Below are 17,120 nucleotides of genomic sequence, written 5' to 3'. Positions count from 1 at the left end.
AACTGCGGTCAAGTTGGCTTTTCAGCTTGTTGCAGCGTCCTCCTTTGGTCCGTTGTTATACTGCATCTCGTTTTATCTTTAAGGGTTTTGAAGGTCTGTTTGTTGTGTCTAATTTGTGTAGGTCACAGAGTGTGAGTCTAGGTCAAAGTGTCAGAGTGTGAGTGGCCCAAACCTGAGTTTGGGCCACTCACACTCTGTGACCTACCCCCCCAAAAATAGAATACAACATTGATAATGTTCACAAATGAACAAGGCAGCTCTATTTGCAAAATGACCCAAAAACAAACAACTTTCTTTCCTTCTAGATCAATTTCTTCTAAAACAGGATTTTTGTCTATGTTATGCTTTTTTTTGTCCTTACTGCTTGTGTTCCTCTGGTGTGCACCAGTTAAGCACACACAACCTCGTTCAATCTGTAATGAGTCTGCGGGCTGCAACTGCAATCTGTACTTTGGTAGTTTGAGTTTTGAGACCAGTTGAGAAGATCATTGTCCAAAGACTGGGACCTCTCTTTTTTATGTTTCATGGCTCCTCTTTATTATTAAGATGACAACCGTCACAATTTAAAGAATCCAGGAGTCTGGGTCTATGTAAGCTTTTTACTGTATGACACAAAAATAGATTTGCAGATGTGACATTTCAGACACAAACACACCTTAAACCCTGCCTCCATTCAACTAAATAGCAAAACACACATCAAACTTGTACACACATAAGCAAACATAATAAATTGGTGAATAAAGTATTTAAATCTTGAGGAAAACATATACATATGCATAATACCCTGTCATATACACAATCCCACAGAGAACCTGCTGCATCTCTGTTTAATGTATAAATCAAAAAAACCAAACATGTGGTTCCTCTCTTGGACCACTCAGTTTCTCTGCCTGGCCTGAGATGATCTGTATAATTTTAATGTTTTTAAAACTACACTCTTAAAAGTCCTATTTTATACACGAAGATACAATTTAAAAATATTTGAATCTTGACACATTAATTAAAAAAGATTTAAAAAAACAAAACACTAAAGATAACAGTGATGAACCTGTTGGCAGTTAAATGTGGTTTAAACTCTGCTACATTCAGAAGAATACTTACATATTTCCATACTCAAGCATACATGAGAATGGGAAATAATAGAAATATGTATTTTCTGTTCATATTTAGGGCTACTGTGAAGTGCATGAAAACTGAAAGCTTTTACAGCAACAAAAGTAACAAACCAAAGTGAGACTTCCCTGATGAAGTTTTGGTATTTAGCTTTTTATGCACTAATTTTTACAGCAAGAAGAGTATCATATCCTCCATGAGCAGCAAAGAACAGACAAAAGTGCTACATAAATATAGCAAAAACCTCTTGTATAATAATATTTTCAGATTGTGTTGCCTTTGTGCTATGAAAAAATAGGATGCAACAAACACTCTTTTATTAATCCAGTTATCACATTCAAGGAAAGATTTGAATGCACAGACTGTTCTAACATGCTCACCGTTCAAATGATGGGACCCATGACCCTCAACAATACTTTATAGGCAATAGGCAGCTGTTCAAATTTCATTGTTTAGACGGTCCCTCACACACATTCGCAGCCCCCTTAAATTACAAAAGTGCTCACAAGCATATTTGTGCTTTTTAGCCTCAAGTTGATGTTGCTGGTGAAAATAGTATAGGACTGAAAGTGGAGTCCGTTCCCTCTTGCAGTTCGGACAATGTAAAGACAGCAATCTCAGCAAAGGTTTTTGTGAGGCAGTGCCACTGCAGAGCCAGAGAAGGGAGGAAAACTGCTGTGGCGCTGGTTAGGGTCTGGAATAAGAAGCTTCTACACCTGCCGGAGCTCTGGAGTCTCAAAGATGGTGTCTGGAATAAACAACAGAAAGTAATCATAGCAGATAAACTGTAAATGTGCATGGTGTGATGTCTTAAACTGCCTTAAACTGCCTTCTCGTTTTATAGTACGAGCACACCAAGAGAGTTCTCACTAAGTGTACTCTTTTTCTCACAAGTAAAAAAAGGGGAAGGAGAGCGTAAGACTGACTTGCAACATGTTGAAGATAAGAGGGAAGTATTGCTTGTCAAATTCCTCTAAACTGAAGGTCAACAAGCCAGAAAAGTTGAAGAAGCTAAAGTGTGTAAAACATGAAAACCCAAAGGAGGCCGCATTAGAAAAACCAAAAAGAATGAGAGTAGGCACTTAAAAATGGACAAAGACAGGTTTAGGGTGGGTTATGAGATTTTTACATTTAAAGCAAAATTTGTGATTATCTTTGAAGTATTTCCAACACATTATATAGAGCGTGTGAAAGAGAATATCAGGGTTTTTTTCCGTATGGGGGGGGGCAGGAGTTGCGAACCTTCACCCCAAGACAGTGGTTTTCAGGGTGCCCATACTTTCATCAGTACTCCGTCGGCTTTCAAGTAATTGAAAAACTGCGACTGGCTGATTTCATCAACATTTTACCATCCCCTCTGCACATTTTGAAATGGGTGTTTTCAAAATCCACCTTGTGAAATAAAGGAAGGTGTTCCAAATTTTGTAAAGCAACTAACATAATTGCACATCAAGCCATGCATAACAACCCAGCAGCCCAAATATAGCTGGTGTGACCTATGTGGAGCAGACCATCCACGTTTTCCCCTTCTTAGGAATACTGTAGCTACATTATATTTGCACTAGTTTGTGTACATTCTGATTGTTACATCTCTTTTTATAATCAGTTGTGATCTTAATATTGGACACACAGTAAACCAAGGGTGAGAGGCATTGGTTTCTCCTACCTTCTGCTGGGAAGAAAACATCCCCATGTGCAGGAGGTGACAGAGGGGTTCCTGGCTCAGACAACAAGTGCCGTCCTGTCTCAGAAGACTGCCTGGCCATGATCTGGGAAACAGTGCGGTTCTTGATCTGTGGTGAGCCTCCCAGAAAGACGGGATTCTCGTGACCATGAGCCTCACTGGACACACAGACATACATAATATGGATAAATACAGTAATAACACCATAACCTATGTGGTAATGTGGCTCTTAAAACCAGTAAAAGACAATGATTGTTAAAGTAACAACAAATATTTAGGCCAGCACAGAAACCTACCTACAATAGGATGCTAATTCTAAATATAAATCTCAGCTCAAAAAAGGGTTAGAAACTCCATTTCTAATTGTAGCCTTTGATTTAATGGGTTTAGCTTAAATATTAAGGGGGAATCAGGATTAGGAACAGAATAGGAAATTTACATTAGCCACAGCTGTTTTTTAAAGCTGGTCTAACAGCTGTGTAACAGCCTGTGGGAAAACTTACCTGTCCATCCTCACCAGCTCCTGTGCACCTGGAAGAGAGGAAACAGGAAATGGGCCATTGTGAGGGGATTGAAACAGAGCACAGCGCTACAGGTCGAGTGTGAATGTGCTTCCTACTGTGTCAAATACAGTTAATCCAGCTCAGTGACAGGAAATATGTGTTTGACAAGCCACTATTGGGAACCCAGAGTGAGAGATTTGTGCTTCTTTTCAATGCATGGAAGCGGAAATGAGTGTACATGTGTGTGTGTCTGTGTGCGTGTATGTGTGCGTGTGCATAATACATACGCCTTCTCGACTGGGCACTCTGCCTCTGTCTGTAGACAAGTAGCAGAATAAGAGGCAGGGACAGCAAAGCCAAAATACAGGCCCCCATGGCCAAGGCCACTGGCACCGTGCCTGGGGGAGCAAAACAGAGACAGAGTTGAATAAAGTGAGAACTCTCCCGCCACCAATGGACCTTTTTCACAACATCCATCGTGGCAAAAGCGATCACAGGTGTTGCCAAAGATATTAATTGAAATTCCGGTTCCCTTCAAGCGAGCCAGAGCCAAGGTGCTGCTCTCTGGTTGGTGTTTTGTCACCAATAAGGCAGGGGTTGTGCAGCTTTTCTGTTCAGTTTATTCAATTTCCTGGCCACATTTTTAAAAGTTGGGATTCTTTTGGACATGCACTCCAGGGTAAACACACTCGTCAGGTTCTTTATATAGTAAACAAGTCTCGCCACTGGGTTTTCGTCTCAGCTACAGTTCAATTTCATGTGCTACTTAGTTAAACTTCATGTCGGATGGTCTGCTGTGACATAAGTTTACTCTTGAGAGTATTAAAATAATGTGGCATTACCTTCAGGTGCTGATGGAGCTGAGACAGTGCAATTTGGAGATCCTGTTCCCCCTGAAAAGTACACACTGGTTCTCAGATGCAGCATCACACACTTTAACAGTGAGAGATCTTAAGAGATGTGACCCAAAACTGCTCAATAATTTCTACACAATTCCATTAAAATATTGGTTCCACCAACTATAACAATCATTCTTCCGTTCATGGAAAGATAAATATATGATTAATAATTAATTCAATAATGAATCAATAATAGAAAAATATATTTGGATTTATGCGCTACTGAATTTGTGTGTTTATTCACTAAGTTATATAAAAAACAATTTGTCAGTTTCTAACAGCAAAATAGTTATAACCAAACTAAAATGTAATTATTTTTTGTTAAATGCTGTAAATGATCTTGAAGACATTGTTGTGATTAATACCTCATAGTTACTTATATACTATCACCATATATAAACACCATACATTTAATATTCTTACTTGGTATAATATTGAGGAACATGTGGCTGTGGGTTCTCTGCACAGCTTCATGATGTATGCTTTCGATCTCGAGGGCTGCACAGCAGTAGCGACCCTGATCAGCATGAGTCACGTTCTGTAGTTGGACCCAGAAGTTCTCCTGTGTGGCTCCAAAATGCAGCCCTGATGACAGTTTGCTGTGTTTAAAGGTAACATTCCGCGGGCCGTGCTTTGTGCAGTGCTGGTCTTTGTGGGGTGTGAAAAACCAGAGGCGCCACAGGGAATCATTAGGGTGTAAGGCACCACCTCTCTGGTTACACACCAGTGTTGCATTTGCACCTTCTGGACAAGTGTAGTACAGGTGAGAGGCTGAAACACTCATTGCTGGATGGCCATGATGGTCGTTGCTTTTAGCTAGAGAGGGAGGAAAGGAAATTAATGTGGATAATGTACTTTTTTATTTTTTGCCAAGGTGCAAAATGCATAAACTTATATGTGAGCAACTACATGAACATCCCCCTTAAACACAATAAACTTTAGGAAAGCTAAATCAAACTTTGTAGTTTAGCAGATTATAATAATTGCAAATCCAGTTGTTAAATATTTTGTTTATACCAAAGGTATAATTGGATTTAGAATCTGTTAATTTCTAGCATCATGAGTCACAAGTTAAACAACCACATTGTGAATGCTACTTATAGTGATGAGGAATCGAAATGTGAATTTGGACAATTTAGCTTATTTTGCACTGTACAAGCTTCCTGGTTTTACATTTTATTTAACGCAGTTTAATCCCTTTTCTAATGTTTGTTTTGTATGGTGTGCTGAAGTGAATTCTCAAAGCTACAGAAGCTAATACCCACATGGCGTGTGTGGCCTCTATTTTCTCATAAAACCAAGAATAAATCATTCCTTTTTGGGCTCCTTTTATAGGCTGCTGTTGCACGGTGGTATCCAAGACTTGCATTCACAAACTGACTTGCACTGTACAGCACATACTTTCCAGAAACAATATAGACAGCTATGTTACATGCATTTACCCACATCCTGTTCTAACCGAGTAGTGGAATGCACAAAGAGAAAACCTCTTGTAAAGCAAGCAAATAAACCCTGTATAATCATTTAGAGCCATTCATTAATGTTATACCCTCCAATGCCTTCAAAATGCAGCAACAACACACATGATGGCTGACGTCATTTTAATTTTAATCAACATCTAACCTACTGTAATGTTAAAAATCACAGGATGATCACCAGAGCTGAGGCTGAGTAAATGCACATTAGCAGCTCTGGTACAGAAGCGTGTGTTCTGGTCTTTAGATACATTCTCTGACTGTATACATCACTGGTACCGAGTTTCGAGGAATGCATTTCCTTCCTGAGCTATCAGGACACACTGTGGTTGCCCACTGTGGATATAAAGAGCTACAGCTGCTGCTGCTTCTGCTCGGTGGCCTGAAACAGTCATGTTGCACCACCACGTGCAGCCACCTCAGCCAAAATGTCACAGACTTTCTTGATCTGGGGTGAACACACGTTTTCATGCATTTACATTCTTGAGAAGAAAGCAGAGTTCACTGTTCTGACCACAGTAGAAATGAAACAACACTTTTATTGCTATAATCTACACGGGTAGAAATAACCCTTCCAAAACTGTCCTCAAGCCAAAGGATCTTATGTGTTCTAGTGAGCACCGTGCTGAAACAGTAACTTCTGTTACTGGCTCTTATATGTTCACGACCTCTGACCTGTGCCTCTGATTAGCCGTCCGTGCTTGTATAATTAAAATGCGTGTGACAGTGAATGAGGAAGTGTTCAGGGAGGCAATAAAAAGGCCAGGAGGGTGATTAGAATAAAACTGCTGCTCCCACGGCTGTTCCTGCCACTGTGATGAAACAATAAGAAAGGAAGCCCTTTTGCTCTCTTATTTCACAGCCGCCTTGCTGGTTTTCCTGACCTCCATTTTGATGCTACAATCATGTTCCCATTAAACTCACTGTGTACATTTCAGATGTCGCTCACTGACAGGACCAGAGCGTTCTAAAATAGTCTCGCCCTCGTGCCTGGTGTCACTGATGTTAAACCAGCCAGGTGTCAAGATTCAATTTTAGATCATAGTTGCCGAGGATCTCGATAGTCATCAAAGGCCCAGACACTGACCCGCCTTGGCTTTAAGACCCGTTTAGAAACTGTTGCATTTTTAAAAGCTTTGGTCCTTTTACATGATTTATTGCTACTTTATATTGAATAAGTGATGCCGATTCTCTCCATATCTGGTGTTTTTTCACTGGTACGATTTCTCTATATTTATATAAGGATTAGAAAAGCCCCCTGCCCCTTTTCACACCAACTCCAGTACTAATGATTATCTCAACCATTAAAATGTGTTAAGAAAAAAAGCAGGAGGATCTTGGATTAGGTCTTCTGTGCACACACACACATACACACATGAAACTAGAGCAACACACAGATTCAGTTGAGGCTTTGAGCACAGATGCATTCTTTTTAAACCACAGGAAGTATAAAAGTGTGACATAGTTTATCCAGATGTAGAGGGAAGTAGTAGTTAAACCATGACGTTACATTAGAGTACATGTCGCGTTTCAGTCCAGTATCTCTATTCTCCTTTTCTGGATGTTGTGCAATATTGGTTTTATTTGAAACTGTTTACAACTTTGTTCCAGTAGCATTTCTTCATTTGCCTCTCAAAGGAACTCTGCATGCTCAACTGACCTGTTTTCTCTTTTCTTTTTGATTGTTTGCTATTATTCCTCATCAAATGGGGTCCTTAACAACTTAAATACATCAGAGCATTTTGTCACTGTGATTTCATCAAGATGGTGTTACTGTCAATGATGTGTCCTTGGGTTGAAACACAGTCCCCTCTGCCTACACCATCTTCATATTACTCATGCACATCCAGCATGAGGGCCCACAGCTGCTGCACATCAGCACTCTGCCTGGCCCCACCACGCTTGTTCCTGTCAATGACATCGACTGGCCAACCATTTTTGTCACTGCACGCTAATAACTTCATGCTGTACAGATCAATATGTGGCACAAAGCTGTGTCACAGCAGCAGGGAAAAGGAGCCAGCAGACGAAATGCAGCCCTGGGCCACATGGGGAGCTCAGTTGTGATCCACTCACTCATTCAGTCTTAAAAGTCAAAATAAAATGCAGAACATTTAGAGGTGATTTAGGTCTCATATAAACTTTAAACATGTGCAGGAAAAGGTTTAGAAACTATAACTAGCTGCATCTGATGGAAGAATCTTAAAAGTTTGAAGCTGAAAACTGAACATCTGGATAATTTGGGTGGAATTGCTCTGCAGGCAACAGCTGCTGCTCCAAGTCTCCAGAGTCATCCAGCTCGTTTAAACCTCAACCTCTACGTTATACAGCATAACTGAAAGCAGAGGGGAAAGTAAAGGTTTGATATCTCATAATTATTCCGCCAAACGCACACAATGGGAGTGTTTCTTCTAATGTATTAGGAGTTGAAGGCGTATAGTTTGAGGCTGCACGGTGGATTTGCACTCCACAACATCCCACGGGGAGTGGCTTGAAACCAGATGTTCCGTCTCAAAACAACAACGGCGTCAAAGCGAGCCTGGAAACTTTTAACCACCGTTTACGAAGGCGGATGGACGCGTCAAATAAGCCATTAACGCGCAAACCAGCAATCAAGTGAGATATAAAGGAACGCTTAATGTCGACGTCGTGGTCATATTAAAAAAAAAGTTTGGAAGATTTAACTGACTGACTTTTTATTTCCATTTAACGCTGCGTCCAACAGTTGGACAGTAAAGCCCAGCACAAGCACAAGGATTCGATCAACTTTTATTCCATCGTCTTCAATGTAGAATCGACTCGTTTACACCAATAAACTCCATCAACCGACTCGAGCTGTTGTCAACAAGTAAAGCAACAACGCTAGAGAGGATTTGTGCTGTCTTACCTGCAGCCAGGTAAAAGAGGGCGCAACACAACCAGAGAACGGCGGTCTTTTCGCGGAGCGATGCCCGGTAGCGTGTCCATCCCTCCATAACTGAGCTTTTTTCCTCCACTACAAACTTTTGCGCTGTTGACACGCGTGTGTTTCTGTGTTCAACTTAAGTCCGTCTGAACTCTGCGAAGCAAATGCGACGTGACAAGAGAAACGCTCCACCCCCCTAACACCCCCACCCCTCCACACAGACACGCAGGCGCACGCACGCACTCTGAGACGCACAACAGCCAAAGTGAAACTTTACCCTGCAAATATTACTCGATAAATAAGGAATACATTAATGAACACGAAGTCACAGATGGGTGACTTCATGTCGGGATATAAAATAAATGTTTTTGCATGTACATTGAAGAGAAGATCAAGCAAAGCTTTGAAAAACACGCACGCACGCACGCACAGTAGATGTTCAATGCTTCGTGTTTAGTGTGAAATACTTCCTGTTCAGGCAAAGTGTGAAAAAAGATGTACAATTATGAGTTTAGATGTTCAGTGTCAAAAGCTGTGGTAGGAGAGATTTTCAAATAACCTATTACAAGAAGAGAAGTCCATTATTTTGTCCATAGAAATGGAACATTACTATTCTACCATCTGATTGTTTGCTTCACGCAGGACACACAATCATTTAGAGTATCAGAGAAAGCTGCCATTGTCTGGTATCTTTCTCAAGGTCAATAAGCCACCTTTGACTTGAAACTAAATATAATGCACATCAACATTTCTTATTAGTATAAAACCTTCTGATTGTTATTAGACTATTAGCATGGGCCCTTGTCATCAATAATCTGATATTTCCAGTGTTGGACCAAAGTGTTAAAAATACTTAAGGATGGTTATTTCAACCAGAACAGCAGCTCTGTGACAGCGCTCACTCAGCGATTGTGACACTGGGGAGTATTGATGTTCTTACATGCTGCATCCAGCAGAAAGAACAATGTTGTGAAATCGGAGGTTTCATTCAAACCAGGCAGCAGGGTGGAAATCTCTTGCGTAGTCAGGTACTGCTGGTATGGGAACTGGTCAGACTGGTGAAGCCAGAACTTGTGGAACTGCCTCTTCTTTTTTTTTAAATTTAATTTGCCTTTTATCACTTTGCCCCTTTGTTCCATACTGAATAAAACCTACACAGTAAATGTGCTCAAGAAATATACAGAAATGAAACAGTCTGAATAAAAATGTAGAGCTGGAAAATGTAGCGAAAAGTATTACATTATCGATGTTCTATATTGACAGGGTTTTATTAGTTTTGGTAAAATAAGCATTCTTCACTATATTATTCCAATATTAATCATCATCATTGATGTTCTGATTCTACGTAAGATCATCAGCTGACATATTGTGTAGCCAAAGAAATACGTATTGCTTTACCCATGAGCCATAAAAAGTAGGTACATCCGTGCCTGTTTTTACCTTTCACCGCAGTCCCCAACCACCATCTACGTTCACATCGTGGATGAGAATGACAATGCTCCTGAGTTTCCTGAAGAGGAGTATGTGACTGTGCTAAGTGAGGGACCTGACACAGTGGGTGCAACCATCGCCACAGTAACAGCCATTGACCCGGACGAGGGACTGAATGGCACATTGCGGTATGCCATCACTCAGGGCAACTTGATCCAGACCTTTCACATCAACAGCATCACGGTGAGAGGCCATTTGATGTACAGAAATGTAGTAGCTGCATGAAAAAATGCAATAAATGAGCTGTCTGGATGTGTGTGCATTTAGGGGAGGATTACGGCAGTAAAAGAGCTGGACTTTGAGATCAGCAATGGCCACTATGCGCTGGTTGTCACGGCTACCGACCAGTGTCCAAATCGTGATCTTCGTCTCACATCCAGCACAACTGTAAATATGCAAACTGAACACACTCCTCAATACCTTTCTGTTCTTGTACAGTGCACACCCATCCAACACATACTACAGGGATGTAAAATTTTAAGTTGAGCTTATGACTCTAAGTACCGTAATTTCCGGACTATAAGCCGCTACTTTTTTCCTACACTTTAAACACTGCGGCTTATTCTACGGTGTGGCTAATTAATGTTTTTTTTTTCCTGGCGCACTATCACAACTATTGTGAATCAGTCATTTTTACTAACATTTTTACTAAAATACTATAAGAAAAGCATATGATGCGACTTTTAAGTTAAAAGCGATCACTCTGGCTGTTGAAGAAGGAAATCGAGCTGGCGCACGTAATCTTGGCATACATTACGGTAATCAATGGCGAAAAGGTGGAGATGCCCGCCTGAAGAACTGATCCAAAGCAAAAAGAAGACAAAAGCTTTTAGACGTAAACATAGCAGGTGGCCCAAGCTTGAAAACGTTCTGGAAGACTGGGTCAACACACAGAGAGCAGGCGGCCGCGGTGTTTCCGCTGTACAAATCAGACGGAAGGCAAAAGCAATCACCACCGCGATGAAAATAGAAGATTTTAGAGGTGGGCCATCAGGGAGTTTTAGATTGTTCATTGTTTGAGTAAAAAAGCATAAACAAGTTAAAAAATCCTGACGTGAAAAAATTTGGATTTAAGGTCTCTGTATAAACATACAAGTGAAAATTGTTTCTTACCTGTTTGTCACTGTTTACCTGTTTGTCACTCGTCAGTGACTCGTCTCTTACGGTAATAAAAGCATATACCGGAACTGAATGTTTTCAATCTAATTTTTCATATTACTACGTGGGATACCTGCGGCTTAAAATCCAGTGCAGCTAGTATAAGTACAAAATTGATTTTCTTTCTAAAATTAGATTATGCGGCTTTTAATCAGGTGCGCTCTATAGTCCGGAAATTACGGTAGGTTGTTAAAGTTAAAGAGCTCTAAAATATGTCTGATCAACCGCAAACTTTGAACACAGGTGCTGGTTAACGTTCTGGATGTAAATGATGTGACACCATCGTTCCCTCGAACCTACGAGGGACCCTTTGAGGTGACAGAAGGGCAGCCCGGACCTCGTGTCTGGACACTCAGAGCCAGTGATGAAGACTCTGGGCTCAATGGCAAAGTGGAATACAGCATAACTGGAGGAGACCACCAGAGTTATTGTCCAGTTATTTTCTTATAGTGCCTGATTAAATCTCGGTTGTCTGTCACCAAGCTCTTTCTCTGTCCCTCTGTCAGATGAGTTCATGATATCTCCAGTAGAGGGCGAGCTTCGGGTACGAAAAGATGTAGAACTGGACAGAGAGACAACGGCCTTCTATAACATCACCGTCACAGCTCGTGATCTGGGCACTCCGTCACGCAACAGCTCTGTAAGCCTTCATTACATAAACACACAAAGTACAAACATTATCTTTCACCTTATCACGTAACTTATGCATAGGGTCAGAGCTTGTTAGCTAGCTCAAGTATCAGATGAAACACTTTCAATTTTTAATCTAGATTTCTACCTCTGACTTCTGTTTTCAGGTGGTGGTTGGGGTCCATGTACGAGACATCAATGACAACGACCCAGTCCTCTTGAATCTCCCGCACAACACCAGTGTGAGGGAAGGCGCACCCATACACACTTCGGTGGCTAGAGTGCAAGCAGAAGACGCAGACAGCGGACGCAATGCCCTGCTGACGTACAACATCACAGCTGGTAACCTGGACGGAGCCTTTTATATAAATGACACGGTGCGAAAAACATACGAAATTATGCTATGCTGTACTTCATGCACATTTGACCTAGCAACCAGTGACATGATTAACCTTTCTGTTCCTCCTCTGCATGCATCAGTCAGGAGTGGTGCAGGTGAACAGGCCTCTAGACAGGGAGCGAGTGGCTGAATACAGACTCACAATCACTGTTAAAGACAATCCCGAGAACTCCCGCATTGCTCGAAGGGTAAACACAATTTGTCATGCACCCACTAAGCCTTATGTTATGTTCTGAAAAACTCTTTGCCGGGCATGTCAGTATGCAAAAAGTGTTGCTTCTGTGGGAAGGGTAAGAGCCACAAGTTAGTTGTGAACAATTCTTAAAGTCAGTTTGTTTCTGAAAAAAAAAGCTAACCTGTCAATTGTAGACTTGTGTGTCATTTACACCCATTCATCTATATACCCTCCCTCTGTGTTCCAAACCCTTAGGATTCAGACCTCTTGGTAATAGCCATCCTGGATGAGAATGATAACAGGCCTGTTTTCACCAGAACCACTTACAGAGCTGAAATCATGGAAAACTCTTTAGCAGGTAGCTCTTAGTGCTGCGCCTGTCTTCATATTTCCCTTGAGTGTTTGCATGATATCTGCAGCTGCAGTACAGAGCGTTATGCTTAAGCACCGTGACGCCATCTCCACCACTTCCTGACTTTGTTTACATGCAGTTTTAATGCACATATATGCTTTGAAAGTTCAGTATGGGTCTAAAGGTCAAATATTACATTTTCTTGTTACATAACTTGCAGAAATCAGTAGACTTGACCACTGCCTGAAATAATAAAAAAGAAAAGTCCAAGTTTTTCATACTAAACTCTTTTTTGTCCAATAGGTAATACTGTAACTGTGTTAAATGGGCCAGTTCTGGCAAAGGATAATGATATCGGACCCAATGCTGTGGTAAAGTACCAGCTGCTTGGTGCCAGAGTGGACCTTTTCACTGTGGACCCCAACACTGGTAAGACTCAACCCTCATCAAGTAGGATAACATTTCTCTACCTGTGACACTTATATGTCTGTTTCTGCAGGTGTCATTCTTGTGCGTCCGGGGAGCAGATTAGACCGTGAAGCATTTCAAGAGCCTCGGGTTGAGCTGTTCCTGGTTGCAGAGGATATTGGAGGGTTAAACAGTAGCGTTCCTCTTACAGTGGCCATCCTGGACGAGAATGACAACCCTCCTGTTTTCAGCCCGTCCAGTTACAGTGTTCGGCTCCCTGAGAACAGCCCCACTGGTATGTGGGTTGACTTGTCCCTAAAGATCAGTGTATAGAGCAGAAGGGATTGATCCAGCTTGTATACAAGTTGTGACTGACACAAAAATTCATTAAAACTTGCAGGCCAAGGCCTCACAGGTCAAAATCTCACTTAATTAAGCACCGATGCAAATGTGTTTTTTCTGTTTGTGCCGTTCTGCAGGTGTAGTGGTGACGCAGCTGTCTGCCACCGATGCAGACTCCGGCTCGAATGGCTGGCTGATGTATCGCCTGGAGAGTGGCGCTCAAGACCGCTTTGTGGTTGAGCCACTCTCTGGAGCTGTTCTGGTAGGCAACACCAGCCTAGATAGAGAAGACCGTGGGTCTTACCGACTGGTTGTTACTGCAACCGATCGGGGCACGCCCCCCATGTCAGGCACAGCAACCCTAACTGTTATCCTGGATGACGTGAATGACTCCAGACCTCGTTTTATTGAGCCAGTAACTATGATAAATGTGAACGAGTCGACACCTCCGGGTGTTGTTGTGGCCACGCTCACCGCTGAGGACCCTGATCAGCATCCACGACTGGAGTATTATATCATCTCCGTGGAGGCAAAGGATGATGGGAACAACCCGGTGGATGGCCTGCAGGAATCCTTTGGCATTGATTTACACACTGGTGAGACACTGACTTCACTGTTGACCACTGACAGATAATTGATAAACTACTGTAAATACAAGTCATCTTGCATTTTAAAAGATGACCCAGCGTGTGTTGGCGAACTTTCAGGTGCTGTGTTTGTAAGAAACCCAATCAACAGAGAGCTGGTAGCCACATTTGAAATCATTGTGTCCGTCCATGACAACGCCAGTGATGTTATTGACAAGTCAGGCAGTGTCCCTAATGGTCAGTCTACTTCCTGGGGTGAAGTTCAGCCTCATCTTCTCTGAGTGTCTCTCAATGTGTTTTGAAACACACTTTTTTGTTGCAGCGAGACTGACCATAAACGTGTTGGATGTAAATGATAATGCCCCTCGGTTCCGGCCCTTTGGAGTCTCCAACTTCACAGAGAAAATTTTAGAAGGAGCCCAGCCAGGTACAACACTGTTATCAGTATCAGCTGTAGATCCAGACAAAGGTCCCAACGGCCAAGTCATTTACCAGCTGCTCCACCTGCCGCGAGGGGGTTATGTTCGACTGGAGGACCCTTCCACTGGTATGACTGCAAGCCGCTAGTTAAAGAGGAATTCCTGTATTATATATATGCACAATTTATTTGCCTCCGTCTCACACCCACCGTACACTATCCACTTTGAATGGTTGCATTTTCTATGCCACCACAGAGTGACATGTACCTTTTTCAGACAAATATTCTGATGATCCACACAGACGTGAATAAAAAAAATAAGTTCTGTGGTTTCCACAGTAAACCAAACAGGAGTATTTCCAGCTAAAGATTTAAATGCTTCGCAGAGGAAAATATCAGATGTTCCGATTTGAAGTTAATACCTCCTCCAAATCTCCTCCGTGAACCATCACCTAATCGTGGTGGAGGAGTTTGTGTACCCTAATGAGCCTGGGAGCTATTGGTCCTAGGTGAAGGGTCAGACAAAGAATGGTTCACAAGACCCATCAAGAAACATCGAAAAGGGAAGCCGCGTACCCGGCCCGGAGGGTTACCGGGGCCCCACCCTGGAGCCAGGCCTGGGGCTTGGGCTCGATGGCGAGCGCCTGGTGGCCAGGCCTACATCCATGGGACCCATAACGCATCAATGCTCTGACATTTTAAAATTCAATCAAAACTAACTACAACATTCTACTTAAAACACTCATTACTTAACCATTTGCATTATTTAACATACCTGTTAAAATTATTTGGTAATAATGACAACTAGTTAGTATTAGTTGTTATTAATGTAATGTATGTTATTAATGTAAGCCAACATTTTCAGCATATAACTGTTCTACATCTAATAGTATTGATAATGGTAGTGTAAACACTATTAATTGAGATCCAGTAACACAGGAAGGGTGTGTTACTAGCTTTCAAATATGTAATGTTCAGTAATATTTATTTACGTTTCTACAACATGAAGGAGCTTATACCCACCATTTTTACAATTATTTCAGGCAAGATCATTGCCAACCAGACGGTGGATTTTGAGCAAGTGCAATGGCTGAATTTTACAATCCGAGCCCAGGACCATGGGTCTCCTCCCAGGATCGCTGAGCTACCGGTTTTTCTGCGCATTGTTGATGTAAATGACAACAACCCTGTCTTCCTGCAGCCATCATATCAGGTGCTAATCAAAGTTTACAGATACTCACTCCTACAAAAAACTGATTTTGTGTGATAAATTTGAGTCATTGTCATTTCCTGTTTCCATGAGACTGCATCAAAATTTCAAGAGATGCTCTGTTCGAAGAACTTCACCCACTCGAAGCCCATATATCTGATGACAAGCACAGAAACATAAAGATGTCTTACCTGAAACATACTTCATTAGTGTTTAATGTTTGATTCACGAGTGAATACATTTTATATCAGGCAGTTGTCTATCTCTGTGCAGGAGCCAGTGTTTGAGAATGTGGACCTGGGCACTACGATAGTTCGTGTCAGTGCCACTGATGCTGACTCTGGTCGCTTTGCTGCTATTGAATACAGCCTGGTGGACGGGGAAGGCAAGTTTGCCATCAAACCATCTACTGTGAGTTCATTTGCACACACATAGTTTACTCTGAACAATGTCAGCTCTGGGTGTCCACACTGAACCCCATCCTGTTGGGACATTAACAATCAAAAAAACATGTTCAGTGCTGTGATGATGGTTTACACATTTGCTGCATTACTGTCACGCCATGTAAGAAATGTGTTGGTATCACGAGAGCAGCACTGCTCCCGTTCAATACTCCTGCTTCCTTCCTAATCATTGGCTCCTCTCTGGGTCAGGGGGAGATCTACATCCTGTCACCACTGGACAGAGAGACAAAAGATCACTACACTTTAACCGCTGTTGCCCGTGACAACCCTGGCAGCAGTCCCAACAACAGAAGAGAGAACTCTGTTCAGGTAGAGTTCACTGACGATGATGATGATGATGATGATGATGATGATGATGATGATGATGATGATGATGCATTGTCCTGAACTGTATTGAACTGATGCACTTTAGCACATATTTTGAAAAAATATTTGAATAAAAGTAGGATTCTCAGGAGAAAAAGTAACTAAGATCTGAATTAATGTATTTCATTCACCTCACGTAGTTGAAGCATCTAAAATTCAGCTTATTACATCATTAAATCTAATGAGGCATTAAGGTTGAAAAAGATGTTTTATTACATCTTGGGTATTTTATTTTGATACAGTAACATCTGCAGACAATGGAGACCATGCTTCACCATCTGTGTCTTAGCCTGTCCTGATAATATATCTGTGTTGGTGCACATCAGGTCCTGGTGACTGTCCTTGATGTCAATGACTATCGGCCACGCTTTACAGAGCGAGTGTACAACACCAGCGTTTTTGAGAATGAGCCCAGTGGGACATCTGTGATCACAGTCAGAGCCACTGATCTGGATGAAGGGGAAAACGGAGCAGTACTCTACAGCATGTTGGGGCCTCATTCAGGTAGAAAGCACTTATGTGAGGTTAAAAACCGCTATG

The 17,120-nt window shown here is 41.8% G+C and overlaps 2 protein-coding genes across 2 annotated transcripts in view; one reads left to right on the top strand and one right to left on the bottom strand.

Moving 5' to 3' along the window:
• Positions 1-17,120, top strand: part of cdh23 (cadherin-related 23) — a 172,395-nt gene that overhangs the window by 147,993 nt on the left and 7,282 nt on the right. The window contains exons 38-53 of the mRNA XM_057047827.1: positions 10,032-10,253; positions 10,338-10,457; positions 11,472-11,652; positions 11,735-11,868; positions 12,026-12,235; positions 12,339-12,446; positions 12,689-12,791; positions 13,089-13,214; positions 13,285-13,488; positions 13,673-14,131; positions 14,243-14,359; positions 14,445-14,669; positions 15,584-15,753; positions 16,024-16,161; positions 16,404-16,523; positions 16,907-17,084. Of these exons, the coding sequence (XP_056903807.1) occupies positions 10,032-10,253; positions 10,338-10,457; positions 11,472-11,652; positions 11,735-11,868; positions 12,026-12,235; positions 12,339-12,446; positions 12,689-12,791; positions 13,089-13,214; positions 13,285-13,488; positions 13,673-14,131; positions 14,243-14,359; positions 14,445-14,669; positions 15,584-15,753; positions 16,024-16,161; positions 16,404-16,523; positions 16,907-17,084 (2,815 nt within the window). The remainder of the gene's footprint in view (positions 1-10,031; positions 10,254-10,337; positions 10,458-11,471; positions 11,653-11,734; positions 11,869-12,025; positions 12,236-12,338; positions 12,447-12,688; positions 12,792-13,088; positions 13,215-13,284; positions 13,489-13,672; positions 14,132-14,242; positions 14,360-14,444; positions 14,670-15,583; positions 15,754-16,023; positions 16,162-16,403; positions 16,524-16,906; positions 17,085-17,120) is intronic.
• Positions 586-8,766, bottom strand: vsir (V-set immunoregulatory receptor). Its single transcript, XM_057047809.1, has 7 exons — positions 8,562-8,766; positions 4,623-5,015; positions 4,143-4,193; positions 3,588-3,698; positions 3,301-3,328; positions 2,780-2,955; positions 586-1,861 (listed from the first exon to the last, which is right to left on the bottom strand). The coding sequence occupies exons 1-7, from the start codon at positions 8,647-8,649 to the stop codon at positions 1,824-1,826; spliced, it is 885 nt and encodes a 294-aa protein (XP_056903789.1). The 5' UTR covers positions 8,650-8,766; the 3' UTR covers positions 586-1,823.

The sequence above is a fragment of the Takifugu flavidus genome, chromosome 11 (genome assembly GCF_003711565.1).
Source record: "Takifugu flavidus isolate HTHZ2018 chromosome 11, ASM371156v2, whole genome shotgun sequence".
Lineage (NCBI taxonomy): Eukaryota > Metazoa > Chordata > Actinopteri > Tetraodontiformes > Tetraodontidae > Takifugu > Takifugu flavidus.
This window is presented reverse-complemented; position numbering and strand designations above follow the sequence as displayed.